The sequence below is a fragment of the Nicotiana tomentosiformis genome, chromosome 6, assembly GCF_000390325.3.
Source record: "Nicotiana tomentosiformis chromosome 6, ASM39032v3, whole genome shotgun sequence".
NCBI lineage: Eukaryota > Viridiplantae > Streptophyta > Magnoliopsida > Solanales > Solanaceae > Nicotiana > Nicotiana tomentosiformis.
The window spans coordinates 115,023,237-115,038,207 of record NC_090817.1 but is presented as its reverse complement, the minus strand read 5'-3'; the positions used below and the strand labels follow the sequence as shown (position 1 = coordinate 115,038,207).

Below are 14,971 nucleotides of genomic sequence, written 5' to 3'. Positions count from 1 at the left end.
ATCAAGCGACTTACCAGTTAAACAGACAACAACAAAGAACAAAAATTTCACAAGAACCCAGAATCTCAATGCGTCAAAGTTCCCAAAAGCTTCAAAATAACTCCGGGCAATGCTCGCACCAAGGGAAAGTTTGAATAACAGAATCTCAGTGGCCTTGGCTTTCAGCCAGCCAAAATGAAGTACAGAACAAGAGAATGAGGGAATCACAGAACAAAGCTCCAACTCTTTAGTGAAAGTATATCGGTTCCATCTTCCTTCAAAGGGGGATGGGGAGGGGTTTATATAGTGATAGAAATCGAACCAGTAAATAAGAAAAACTGCAAATTCAAACATAAATAAGGAAGTATTAACATACAGAATCAATAAAAATCGGATTAGGGAAAAATAGGTAAACCCTAATTGACAGAAGTCAAAGATTGGCCGAAACTCTTTGCTAATCGGACCCATATAGCCATGGTCATGATGTATATGGACTAATTACTATCTGGATTCAAGCGATTGAAGTCGAATGGCCGGATTCTGAGAGATAGTACTTGCCATGTTTAGGCAAGTACTAGGTAATACCATAGTTTTGCAGAAAGTAACGAGATAACACACAGAAGGTAAGGAAGTCATGGAGAGAATCCATGGTTGAGATGGATTTGGAGAGATTTGAGGGGGCGGCTAGGGTTTTTGTGGAGAGAGGAGAAGGTTCGAGATGATTTGGGGGCGGCAGACGGGCGAAATAAGGGTTAGGGTTTGAGTGAGGTTAATTTAAAAGGAGAGAAAGAATGATGGCCGTTGATCTTGAAAGATCAACGACCAAGATTAAAAAATATGAACGGGCGGGTTGATTAATGGGTACCGACCGGGTTTTGGGTTAAGGGGTTGTTTGGCTTTCGGCTGGGTATTTGAGTGTTTGGGCCATTCATTTGGTTCGAAATTGGTTTTAAAATTGGGTTGTTGTTTAAATACTTAAAATTTATCAAAATTAATTTATAAAAGTAATTAATAAATAACAAAAAGTATTATTTATGCACTAAAATGATTGAAAATAATAATTTAACATTATAAAAATAAAAAAAAACTATTTTGTCACAAATAATGTAATTATACATGAATATAGGCTATTATTGCAAAAATTGTGAAATTAGCCTAAAATGCAAATGCAATTATAGAAAAAATGAAGTAAAATATTATAAAACATACATGTTGGTGTAAATAATAAGTTTGGATGATTAAGGCATCAAAAAATTATTTAAAGGATAATTATTAGATATTTATATAATAAAAATGTAGAAAGAAATTGATTTAGAGCTTTAAAAATTATGAAAAATTATAGAAAGTACTTGTATAGGTTTGTAAACTAAATGATGATGCAAATATGCCATTTTGAAAGTATATATGCATTTTTAGAAAATATGAGGAAAAAATCGTGTATCAACAATGTACAAGGAAAGGAATTCATCCGGTTGCTTCTTTGAGAGGGTGTTTATGTGCTAGCATGACCTTGGAGTTTGATTGTATTCGGGAACAAGTCAGAGTGGGTGACTCTCAACAATTGTCCTAGAAGTTTCAAAATTAAAGTGCGGTGCCTAAGGATTTCGAGTTCGTGGAATGGTCAAGTATCGAGCTTTTGCAGTGGATTATAAAAGGGGCTTGGAGTGTTCTATGTTATCTTCAGTCTACGGTGTAGCATTATAGGAACGAGAGAAAATAACTTCAGATTCATAGAGGAATTTTCAGAATAGGTGTACCAGTTGAAGATGCGAATATGTGCATAAGGAGGTTATGAGATGGTTCGTGGGTTTTGAGACAGCGTGGCCTCGTGAAATAAGGTCGCTCAGGATGAGTACGGATTTGCGTTTGTTATGTTTTAAATGGAGATATTATTATTCCTAAGGTAAGTCCGGAGTAAATTAGAAGAAGTCGGATCAATTAGCAATGGTTGAATTAGCATGACGGTGGCAATGATCAGTTCCTTCAGCGTGTTGAGTTATGCATGTGATTTGTGGTGGTGCGCGCAAGGCTTGACGGCCGCCGTAATTGATTTTATTTGGAGGCATTCGAGTATCATGTCATGTTATGTGTAGATGGATCCCAGAAGAATTATGGTGGTTTAGACCACTACTCGAGGTTTGTATTTTTGTTTTCTGCAGTTATGGGAATTTAGTCACGTGTTGCAATGGTTTTCCAAAAATGAGTTAAGTGAAAGGTTTCTATATGATGAAGTGTGTACCCTATTAGTGGTTCAGGAGTTTTGATGAAATTCTTGTACTCTCGCGTATTGGCATGTTAGGTGCAGTGAGCGGCATGTGAATTGGAAGTTGAGTATCAAGGTTGCGGTTCGTTGTAGACAAGGATGTTACGAGCTTGGATGAGCAGGAAAGGATTCAGATGTTTAGAGTAAGCTGGTATTGTCTTTAGCATCACCTGAGATCGGTGACCTGTGTAAGAGGCTTTGTATTCTGATTTGCGGATTCTCGATTCGCTTTACAGCATTGTATAGCCGATGGTATGGATGTGCACACTTTGTTACCTGGTGCGGAAAGTCGTGGGAGCGTATCCCCTGGGAAGATTGCATCGGTGTGGCATGCAGTCACTTGATTGATTAAAGATTGAAACCAAGTATGGAAATTATGGTACTATCGCTAAGGTGAGGGTTTAGGCCTAGAAGGCGCTCTATTCATTTGGTTTTGAGCTGCGAAAGTTGCTTCGGATTCGACGGTTGTTCTTGTGTGTCATGGGAAAAAGGTTATTGTGGATCCTTGAAAGGTTATTGTCCCATTATGGTATGATCAAAATTGGCTTGGGGTCCGTGGATGGATCTAAATGTGAGTGTGTGCTCTATATCGGGCCGGATGCGCTCATTTCAGCATAGCATTGTTTATGGAGGAGTCTTCGGGCCTTGGATGTTATTTCTGTCGTCAACTATTCCATGTGATCTATATTATGCAAGGTGGTTTGTGAGGTGGCTTGAGTATTAGCACATGTGTTGTGATCCCGTGTAGTTTGTGGTGTTATATGAGCGAGATGGCTCTCCAGATGCAGGTCATTTATTGCACCCTAGTTGTGCTTGGGTATTGTAACGTATGGCGCTATCCGTCTCCCCAAAGTTATATTTTTGCACTTGGTGTGTTCGTGGTCGATATTTGGGCATTTCGTAGGTATAGGCATTTTGGCTTGATGGGTACTCCCCTATTTATTGTCATGTATGGATCGGATGGCATGCCACCATAGGTATATGGTTGGATCGGGTGGCACGCCTCTACGGGTATCATGGTTGGATCGGGTTGCACGCCGTAACGGTATCATGTGTGGATCGGGTTGCACGCCGCAACAATATGATATTGAGTATAGTTTCCCATCTCTATTATTGTGAGTTTTGCTTCTCATTGCCCGAGGAAGGTTCATAACATCTTTTTGGTTGATTAAATTAGTTACGTAGGTTGAGTAGATCTTTCCAGAGTTCGTTTTCTTATGTATCACATTCGGGTTTGTAGCTTGTTGGCACATTATGGCATTATATGAGACTTTTGGCAGTGTCTGAGGTGGCTTATTGCCTGAGCAACTTGTACTGGGTGAGACGAGATTATTGGACCTAGGATCAGTGCGATCAGATTTATATGAGGCACATTAAAGAGTAAATATCGATATTCAGTCCAGAATGAGGTAATGGTTCTTGTCGGGAGGAGAGACTCCATGAGTTGTGATTCGGCAGGTGGTTATGAGTTTCTACACATCTATTCTGTCGTGGCAGTATTGCGAGAGCTGAAACAGGACTTATATGCTTCATTAGGCGTGTTGTGGGCATCAGATTAGTGGGATTTCGACTATTATCGTCAGGGGATGTCATTATGGTCATGTGAATAATGCAGTACATGGTATGAATTCGGTAAGAGTATACAATCATATATTGGTACATCATGTAGTGATGGATATGGCGTTCATATGTTGGAAACAGACTTGGTAGAGAATTTTAGATGTTGGAATTTGGCTCTAAGGCTTATTTGACTAGAAAAAAGGGAGGATTTTCAAGTTTGCTTGAGCTAATATGCTCAACTAGGTTGTGGTAGCACGGGTAGGTGCACTAGGTGTTAAACAATGATTTCGGACAATTCCAGAGCAGTTCTTAGCACGTTCGAGGAGGAACGTATGTTTAAGTGGGAGAGAATGTAATGACCCGACCGGTCGTTTTGAGCTCTAGCACGTCGTTCGGGGGTTTGAGGCCTTGAATAGTTTCACTTCAGGTATTATGACTTGTGCGCGTGGTCGGAATTGAATTTCGGGAAGTTCGGAGTTGATTTGGAAAGAAAACTCTCATTTCGGAAGCTTTAAGTTGGAAGAATTGACTAAGGTTTGATTTTTGAGTAAACGACCTCGGAATCGGGATTGGAAGGTTCCAACAGGTTCATATGATGATTTTGGACTTAGGCGTATGTTTGGATCAGGTTTTGGATGACCCGGGTGCGTTTCGGCGCCTATTGTGGAAGGTTAGTGTTTTGGAAGAATTTCATAAATCTGGGTTGAAGTGAATTTCAATGTTATTTATGTTCGTTTGGGATTTCAAGTCTAGGAATAGCTTGGTACAGTGATTCTGGTATTGGGAACGCATCCGGATGTGGATTTGGAGGTCCGTAGGTCATTTTGGGGTCATTTGACGAAAGTAAGAAATTTGACGGTTTTTGAGAAGTTTGACCGGGAGTGGACTTTTTGATATCGGGGTCGGATTCCGATTCCGGAAGTTGGAGTAGGTCCGTAGTGTAGAATGTGACTTGTGTACAAAACTTGAGGTCAATCGGACGTGAGTTGATAGGTTTCGGCATCGAATGTGGAAGTTCAAAAATTCTAAAGTTCATTAGGTTCGAATTGGGGTGTGATTCATGATTTCGATGATGTTTGATGTGATTTGAGGCCTCGAGTAGGTCCGTGTTATGTTATGGGACTGGTTGGTGTGATTGGACGGGGTCCCGGGGGCCCAGGGTATGTTTCGGGATGGTTTCAGACCAAGTTGGGCTGAGTTGCTACTACTGATATTTAGTTCTGGTTTCGTTCTTCGTGAACGCAAAGGAGTTCACGCATTCGCGAAGAAGGTTTTGATTGGCTGCTGATTTATGCTTCGCGTTCGCGATTGGTCATCGCGTTCGCGAAGGGGAACTGGCCCATGGGAGTTTAGACCTTCGCGTTCGCAAAGGGTTCAACGCGTTCACGTTGGGTCGCTCGGTTAAGCAACGCATTCTTGAGCTGGGACTCGCGTTCGCGAAGGGTAATTTTGGAGCTGGAACTGGTATTGCTTCGCGAACACGAGGGGCTTGCCGCGTTCGCGAAGAAGGTCGCATGGACAATAAGGTTTTAAAAAACAGGAGTTTGGCCATTTTCATTTTATTTTCCTCCATGGGAGCCGACCTAGGAGCGATTTTGGAGCACCACTTTCATCACCAAGCATGAGGTAACTGATTTCTACTAGTTGTGAGTTTTATACAAGGTTTATACATAGATTTAGGCATGAAAATTTGTGGATATTTGGGATTTTGAAGGAAAACCTAGAAATTTATATTTTTGGATTTTGACCACGAAATTGGATATGGAATTAGGAATAAACTATATATTTGAGTTCGTGGTGTTGTGGGTAAAGTTCATCTTCAAAAATTTTCGGAATTCGGGTATGTGGGCCTGAGGGTTGCTTTATCGACTTTTCAAGCGGAGTTGAGAATTTGTCTAAATTAATTTGTTATGAGTATTAGAGTGCATTTTTATTGGTTTGCACATTGTTTGACTAGTTTTGGAGAGGCAGGCATCAGTTTGAGGTGTTAGAGGGGCTTTGGAGCCTGTTATGGAACTTCGGAGTGAAGTAAGTTTCCTGTCTAACTCAATGAGGGGGAAAATTACCCCTAGGTGTTGTATATTGATGTGTGCTACTTGTTGTGGGGGCTACGTACGCACAAGGTGACGAGAGCCCGTACGTAGCTACATTCATGTTATTGTCCAGGTAGGCTTAGGTTCACATAATGCTATTGTTCTACTGTTTGAGCAGTCTCTCGCCTATTAAATTCCTTTGTTTTACATTACTACTTGAGACTAGACTTGCTATTGTAGAGACTTCACGAGTTCATGATTAGTCACCGAATAAATTTAGTCCTCTTACGACATGTTTCAGTGATATATATGTTTCATTGAAAGATTTTTGTTAAATAAATTACAACTCACATGTTTATTCGTGAGTGGGGTCAAGGACCCATCAAAGCTCCTTATTCTAATGGGATCAGGCCAATCGCCTCTGCAGGATGTATATACCACACCGATGTTTAATAGATGCATCTATGGTTCGTGCCGTTCGTCCCTCGACAATGCACAGTTTAAATATTTATGTTGGATCGGGCCATACACCTTGGCATTTCCTATAACATATCCTCATGGAATCGTGCGTAATAATTGGCATCCGTGAGTTTTCCTGATTTGAATTATGACAATCTATTTGAGGAGATCCACTACATCTATATATATGCTTCGATCAAGGAGGGGATTTCTAATTGAGAGCTTGAGTTCATTGTAAAGAGGGGAATTTGTACTACGTATTTTATGCTTGTTTATTTCACTTATTTACTCTGCCTCATATTTATTTACCTCTTTACTGTACTTGATATTATTGGACCACTAGTAAGTGTCGATGTCAGCCCCTCGTCACTACTCCTCCGGGGTTAGGCTAGATACTTACTGGGTACACGTTGATTTACGTACTCATACTATACTTGCTGTATATTTTTGTGCAGGTACATATATGTCTAGTGGCCTTGTGAGATCAGAGGCATGTTTATATGCGGGGACCTAGGTGAGCTGCATCCCATATTACAACCTGCAACCATCAGAGTCTCCCTCAGAGTATTTATATTTTTTTCCTGTCCAATTTGTATTCCGGACAGATGCTGTATTTTATTTTACATTCCTAGTTGATGCTTATGCAGTTGTGACGCCGGGTTTTGGGGTGATTATGGGCTGTTCAATATTGAGATTGTGAAAATATTTTTATTTACTCTGGAAATTCCATCTTTTACTATTAAATTGAGGGAAATTATGATTTCAAAATACTAAAATGGGTAATTAAGTTAATCAAGTATTGCTGGATTGCCTGACAGTGGTGTTAGGTGCCATCCCGACCTTTAAAGTATTTTGGATTGTGACACATCCAATCAAGAATAACAATAGAAACAAGAAGAAAACAAAAAAGTCGACTACCCAATGTGTGAAGGTTAAAAACAGACTTTGGACCAAACAAAATCCAAGGCAAATAAAGGAGAAAATCATGGAAGATGTACAAAAGGAAGGAAACATAAACACTGAGAATAGAGAAAAAGAAACTATGACAGGCAAAGGTAATTAAAGAGATCGAGGCTCAACGGGAAGCTAAAACCAATAATAACAAAAGTAGTAGTGATAGCTCGAATCATCAGATGTTGTCTTCAGTCACTGCTGATACGGCTTGCATACAAAACAAATGAGGCCAAATTATAATTGACCTGGGAACACTTGAACACATCCCAGGGGAATTGAACAATAAGCATGGCCCAGACATAGACAACAACCCAGTCTATGAATCAAGATAGGACATTAACAGTGAACATTCACAGGAGGCCTCCACTGATGAGGAATAAGCTGAAGGTGAGGATGAAGATGAACAGGTTGCAGATAGTTTAGCTGAAGCTTTTGGACCTGCTCTAAAGAAACCTGACGATCTTATGGCCCAAGAAACAGAGGAGGTAATACAAAGACAAGGCCTTTCACCCATAGGGCACAAGAAAAGGAATCACAAAGGTGAAGGAGGTCATCCTAAAACCTCCAATACCAATAAAAAATAAGGCAACTTACAAACCCCCAATCTTTTCTAATGATTAACATCATTAATTGGAATATTAGGGGCATGATTTCGAAGGGTGCGAGTGAAAGATTAGCCAAACTAATCAGAATTCATAAGGCTCATATGGTCATTCTCCAGGAACCTTTCCTCTCTTCTGATAAGTTAGAAGATTTCAAAAGTTACATATGATTTGATCAAGCAGTTACTAACAAATGTAGTAAGCTATGGCGTTTTTGGAGTAGTGAGTTAACTGTGATGTCATCGACAATTGCAGATAACAGATTACTTTGAAGATCAATGGTGGTGAACATACCTACTGGATCACAACAGTGTATGCTAGGAACAAAGCAGTGAAACGAAGGAAATTGTGGAATAAATTGAGGACCATAATAAACAGAGTTAATGTTCCATGGACCATCCTTGGCAACTTTAACTCAATTATGGATATAGAGGAGAAGAAATGAGGCACACCTCACACTCTTAGTAAAAGTACTGACTTTATTACCGGCATGGATGACTGTGGAATGTCTACACATGGAATCCTTTTACATGATGCAATGGCAGCAGAAAAAGAAGAAGAATCGACACAAGACTGGACAGGTTATTTATTTATGTGGATTGGGCTGAGGTCTTCCAAATCAATAGAGTTGACCATCATGCTAAAATAGGGTCAGACCATAGTCTCATCACTTTCAAGTTTGGAAATGACAATACTGAAGCTATTAAATACTTCAAGTTCCTTAATTTCTAGATAAAGAAGAGTGACTATATTTTCTTAATTGAAAGCATTTGGAATAATTAGGTATAGGGCCATGACCAATGCATCCTACAGCAGAAGCTGAAAGCTGTAGCCAGAGGTCTTAGCAAATGGTCCAAAGAGTCCATCGGAGATGTCTTCGCTTCAGTCAAACAAATGGAGTTGGAGATATGCAGGTTAGAGCATGAATATGAGAACAACAACAATGATGTTAATAAGAAAAACTTGTATAAGGCCCAAGCTGAATATACTAGATTAGGGTTGTGCTTTTGGATCGGATATCCAAAAATCCGAACCGATCCATTCTATTCGGATTTTCAGATTTCGGATATTTAGATTGGATATGGATTATATTTTTTAAAATTTTGGATATCCGGATTTGATTCGGATTGGTATAGTTTTAATCCAATCCGTCCCAAAATCTGAAATTATATGGACCTATATATATACTAGACTAAAATATTAGGGTTAGGTCTTCTTTCTTATTTCATTTTTCAGACTTAGCCACTTAGGTTATATCGATACTCTCTCACACACACCTCTATTCCACCTCTCTTATCCAAGACTCCAACTCTCTGTTCGATTCTCATTCTCAATCATGATCAGACGACGCACAACCCTAATCGACGGTAAGACTAACGTCTCTCTCTAACTATTAATTATTATTGATCCCATGGTTACTTTCTCCCTCTTTCTTAGAGCTTAAAGGTGGTGTTTTTCACCTTTTATTTTACGGAAGAAATCAAAACAGAGGGGTTTGTTCTCTTTTGTTTTTGTGTCTTTTTTTTTTTAACTTTCATGCTTTGTCTTTTTCCAATTTTTGGGTGTATGTATCGATTTGGCTTTATGTTCTGTATTTTATGTCACTTTCATGTTCTGTTCTTCCACGTCTGATTTTACTTTGATTTTTTTGTTTTCATAGATGGAAAATGAGGCAGGGATGGGGAATGAACTTCAAATTGTTGAAAAATGTGGTGAAAGTTGTCACGACCCCAAGTTCCCTCCGTAAGATGTCGTGACGGCAACTAGTCTCTAAGACTAGGTAAGCCTAACAACATGCGAAATAATTGAAATAAAAACTTAAAATCTCAAAACTACAACAACTACATAAATAAGATCTATAACTCAATATGTACAACTCCCAAAACCTGGTGAAATATAAGTAACAAGCTCTAAGTAACAGTGTTGAACAATCCTATGCATCATTGTCTATAATAGTGTAATGAAATTAGGAAAAACAAGATAGAAAGGGACTTCGAGGCTTGCGGACGCGGACAGGTGTACCTTGAAGTCTCCAAAACAACCTCAGCTCACTAATGTCGGGACTGATAGGAAGTACCTGGATCTGCACAAAACGATGTGCAGAAGCGTAGTATGAGTACACCACAATGGTACCCAGTAAGTGACAAGCATAACATCAGTAGAGTAGTGACGAGGTCAGGTCAAGTCCCTACTGAAGATAATAAGAAACAAGATGAAAGGTATAACAATATAATGATAATGACAAAAGAAATGAAACAAATAAGAAATTTACAGAAAGTTAACAACACAGAACCAAGACAGTTAATACAACACGGAAGGAAACAAGGATTTACACCTTAAGGAAACAATCAACCAAGGCAAATACAACAAATAAAGAAATATCAATACGGGCCACTACCGTGGTACTGCCTCGTAGTCCCAAATTATTAAAGTAACTCATAGTCTTTTCCTTATACCACTGCGGGAGCTTTTACATTTAGTTTTGAAAATTATTTTTCCTGAAATAGCACCCCGTGTTTTAGCCCACCTTATCACACCGCATGGCTTCTAGTAGTTTCCTTAAGAAACTCTAACCACCTCCGTTGCCGCAAGTTAAGATCCTTATGTTTGACTAAATGCTGTAGACTCTGGTGGTCGGTGTAGACCTCACAAGGGACACCGTACAAGACATCACTCAGGGTGGTAGTCAAAGATGTCTTGAGATTATGAAAGCTCTCCTAACACTCCTCATTCCATCTAAACAGAGCACCCTTCTCGGTCAATCTGGTCATAGGAACTGGAATAGATGAGAAACCCTCTACAAATCGATGGTAATACCCCGCCAAACCAAGAAAACTCCAGATCTCCGTAGCTGAAGACAGTTTGGGCCAACTCTGTACTGCTTCAATCTTCTTCGGATCTACCTTGATCCCCTCACTCAACACTACATGACCCAAAAATGCCACCGAATAAATCCAGAATTCACACTTTGAAAAATTTGCATATAACTTTTTTTCTCTCAAAGTCTGAAGCACAGTCCTCATGTGCTACTCAGGATCCTCCCGACTCCGGGAGTACACTAGAATGTCGTCAATAAACACAATGAAGAATGAGTCAAGATAGGGTCAGAATACACTGTTCATCAAGTGCATGAATATTGTTGGGGCATTGGTCAACCCAAAAGACATCACAAGGAACTTGTAATGACCATACCGTGTTCTGAAGGCAGTCTTCAGGATATATGGCTCCCAAATCTTCAACTGATGATAGCCTGAATGCAAGTCAATCTTGGAGAATACTCTGGCACCCTATAGCTGATCAAATAGGTCATCAATATGTGGCAATGGATATCTGTTCTTCACTGTAACCTTGTTCAACTAGCGATAATCAATGCACATGCGCATAGAACCATCCTAATTCTTTACAAACAAGATCGGAGCACCCAAAGGTGATACACTGGGCCGAATGAAACCTTTATCCAGCAACTCCTGCAACTGCTCATTTAACTCCTTCAACTCTGGTGGGGTCATACGATATGGAGGAATAGAAATGGGCTGAGTCCCCGGTAACAAATCAATACCAAAGTCGATATCCCTGTCTGGCGGTATGCCCGGAAGATCCGCCGGGAATACATCTGGATAATCCCTTGCTACCAGAACTGAACCAATGGTAGGAGTATCAACACTGACATCTCTTACATATGCTAGATACGTATCACACCCCTTCTCAACCATCCACTGAGCCTTTAGGAATGAGATAACCCTACTAGGAACATAATCTAAAGTACCCCTACACTCTAACCGTGGAAGATCTAGCATAACCAATGTCACCGACTTGGTGTGACAATCAAGAATAGCATGATAGTGCGACAACCTGTCCATGCCCAAGATAACATCAAAATCTACCATACTGGGCAATAATAAGTCGGCTCTGGTCTCAAAGCCACTGAGAACAACCAAACACGACCGATACACACAGTCAACAATGAGGGAATCTCCCATAATTGTGGATACATAGACGGGAGAACTCAAGGAATCACAGGATACACCCAAATATGGAGCAAAGTAAGATGACACATAGGAATAAATGGAGCCTGGATCAAATAATACTGATGCATCTCTATGATATACTGGAACAATACATGTGATGACTGAGTCGGATGCAACTGCCTCGTTCCTAGCAGGAAGAGCATAATATATGGCCTGGCCTCCCCTTCTAGGGCGACCCCTACCTGCCCGACCTCCACCTTTAGATGATTGTGCAGGTGGAGTGGCAACTGGTACGACGACCATGGACTGAGAATCTTAAGAACCTGGTGGAATACTCGGAGCCTGAGTAGTAGATGGAGGTGCACCCCTCCTGAGTTTGGGGCAATCCCTCACTATTTGATGAGTGTCACCACACTCAAAATAAGCACTCGAAGGATGTTGTTGTTGTGGCTGGCTTGGGCCTAATCGGCTGGATTGACCACTGAAAGCACCACGTCCAGGAGGTGCACTAGACAATGGTGGTGCATAATAGGGAGCTTGGGGCGTAGGAGTAGCCAAAATACCGCTGGAAGCTAGAAGTGCTGAATGAACAAGGCGGCTCACATAGCCCCTACTTTGATGAGCTGCAACTGGGGCACGGGCACCACTATATGTGATAGAATCTCGAGGCCTCTTGGCCTCCCTCTCCTCTCTCTCTCGGGCCCACATACCCTCCAACCTCATTGCAATCTCCACGACCTGCTGGTATGCGATGTCCATCTCCAACTCTTGAGCAATGTTAAATCTGATACCAGGGTTGAGCCCCTCGATAAATCGACGGACTCGCTCTCTAACAGTAGCAACCAAAGCTGGTGCATGCCTAGCCAAATCACTAAACCGGACCGCATACTCCGACACGGACATAGAACCCTGGCGCAACTGCTCAAACTCTGTGTGCCATACATTTCTGAGACTCTAGGGAAACAAACTTCCTCAAGAACATATCTGAGAACTGAGTCCAAGTGAGTGAAGCTGCCTCGATCGGACTACCCAACTCATATGCTCGCCACCACTGATAAGCTGCTCCCTTAAGCTGGAATGTAGTGAAACCAACCCTACTAGACTCCACAATACCCATAGTACTGAGGATACGGTGGCACACCTCAAGAAAACCCTGGGCATCCTCTGAAGCCAAGTCGCTGAAAGTAGGAGGGTGGTACTTCTTGTACCTCTCGAGCCTAAGCTGCTTCCCCTCAGTAGCTGCTACCCTAGCCTCGGGCTGAATTGGGGCGACCGACTGTACTGGTATGACTTCTGGGACCTGGTCAACATGGACCCGCTACTCTGGGGTGTGGGCGGCGGGAGTCTGTACTCCTCCCCCAGCCAGAGATGTGGCAGGAGCAAGTGGGATCAACCCTGCCTGAGCTAAAGTGCCAAATATGCTCAAACACTAGGCGGGGGTCTCCTGGAATACTGGGGCAGTAACAGGCGTCTCGGGTGCCTGTTCTCCAACTGGAGCTACTGGTGGCTCCTCTGTAGCAGCTCGTGCAGGTGCTCTGGCTGCACCATGTGGACGTCCTCGTCCTCTACCCGGACACCGACCCCGGCTTCTCGTGGCTCTAGTAGGGGCGCAGGTGTCTGATCTTCCGATCCAGCTGTGCGTGTCCTCACAATCTGTGATAGAATAGAAAGACAGAAGTTTAGAATCCCGAAGTGAACAATTTCGCACGACAAGGAATCAAAGAAGTGAAGTTTTTCCTAACAGTTCCATAGCCTCCCGAATATAAGTACAGACGTCTCCGTACCGATCCGCGAGACTCTACTAAACCTGCTTGTGACTCATAACACCTTTGAACCTAGAGCTATCATACCAACTTGTCACGACCCCAAATTCTCTCCGTAGGATGTCGTGATAGCACCTAGTCTCTAAGACTAGGTAAGTCTAACAACATGCGAAATAATTGAAATAAAAACTTAAAATCTCAAAACTTCAGCAACTACATAAATTAGATCTATAACTCAATATGTACAACTCCCAAAACCTGGTGAAATATAAGTCACAAGCTCTAAGTAACAGTGCTGAACAATCCTATACATCATTGTTTATAATAGTGTAATGAAATAAGGAAAAACAAGATAGAAGGGGACTCCGAGGTCTTCGGATGCGGGTAGGTGTACCTTGAAGTCTCCAAAACAACCTCAGCTTACTAATGTCGGGACTGATAGGAAGTACCTGGATCTGCACAAAAGGATGTGTAAAAGCGTAGTATGAGTACACCACAACGGTACCCAGTAAGTTCCAAGGCTAACCTCGGTAGAGTAATGACGAGGTCAGGTCAAGGCCCTTCTAGAGATAATAAGAAACACGACGAAAGATATAACGATATAATGAAAATGACAATGGAAATGAAACAAATAAGGAATTTACAGAAAGTTAACAACACAGAACCAAGACAATTAATACAACATGGAAGGAAACAAGGACTTACACCTTAAGGAAACAAACAACCAAGGCAAATACAGCAAATAAAGAAAGATCAACATGGGCCACTATCGAGGTACCCCCTCGTAGTCCTAAATTATAAAAGTAACTCACAGTCTTTTCCTTATACCACTGCGGGAGCCTTTACATTTAGTTTTAAAAATCATTTTTCCCGAAATAGCACCCCGCGTTTTAGCCCACCTTATCACACAACATGGCTTCTAGTAGTTCCCTTACTAGCCATGCGTATCAAGCCAACCTTATCTCACCGCATGATTTTCAACACCCATACCTTATACCACCGCATGCGTATCAATAGTAAAAACAGCACGGCAGAAACCTCGTGCAAACCTCAAGTGACCAATATTACACTTGCCAGAAAAAGACGACAATAAAAAATTTCACAATAAGGAGCCCACGGCTCAACCACAATGTACACAAAGTCTCAACAATAGCAACCAGAGAGTAACTCAATAAATGATATTTCGCAGCTTACACTTTGCCTCAATAAAAACTACGGCCTTTGCAACTCAATACCAAACTCAACAAAAAGATATTCCAATGATAGCAAATTTCAAGTAAAGAATCCCACAATTAAATAATGGATACAGAATTAAAGAAAAGAAAGTAATTTAACTAAACATGTAGGACAAGTTGCAAATAAGAGATAAGACAAGTAGGCGTGTGAAATT

General features: G+C 41.2%; 1 protein-coding gene across 1 annotated transcript; it reads right to left on the bottom strand.

Moving 5' to 3' along the window:
- Window positions 1-12,133: 12,133 nt before the first annotated feature.
- LOC138894614 (uncharacterized) lies at window positions 12,134-12,935 on the bottom strand. The gene is made up of 2 exons (XM_070179324.1): window positions 12,761-12,935; window positions 12,134-12,666 (listed from the first exon to the last, which is right to left on the bottom strand). Exons 1-2 carry the CDS (start codon window positions 12,933-12,935, stop codon window positions 12,134-12,136), a joined length of 708 nt encoding a protein of 235 aa, XP_070035425.1.
- Between the last annotated feature and the right edge of the window lie 2,036 nt (window positions 12,936-14,971).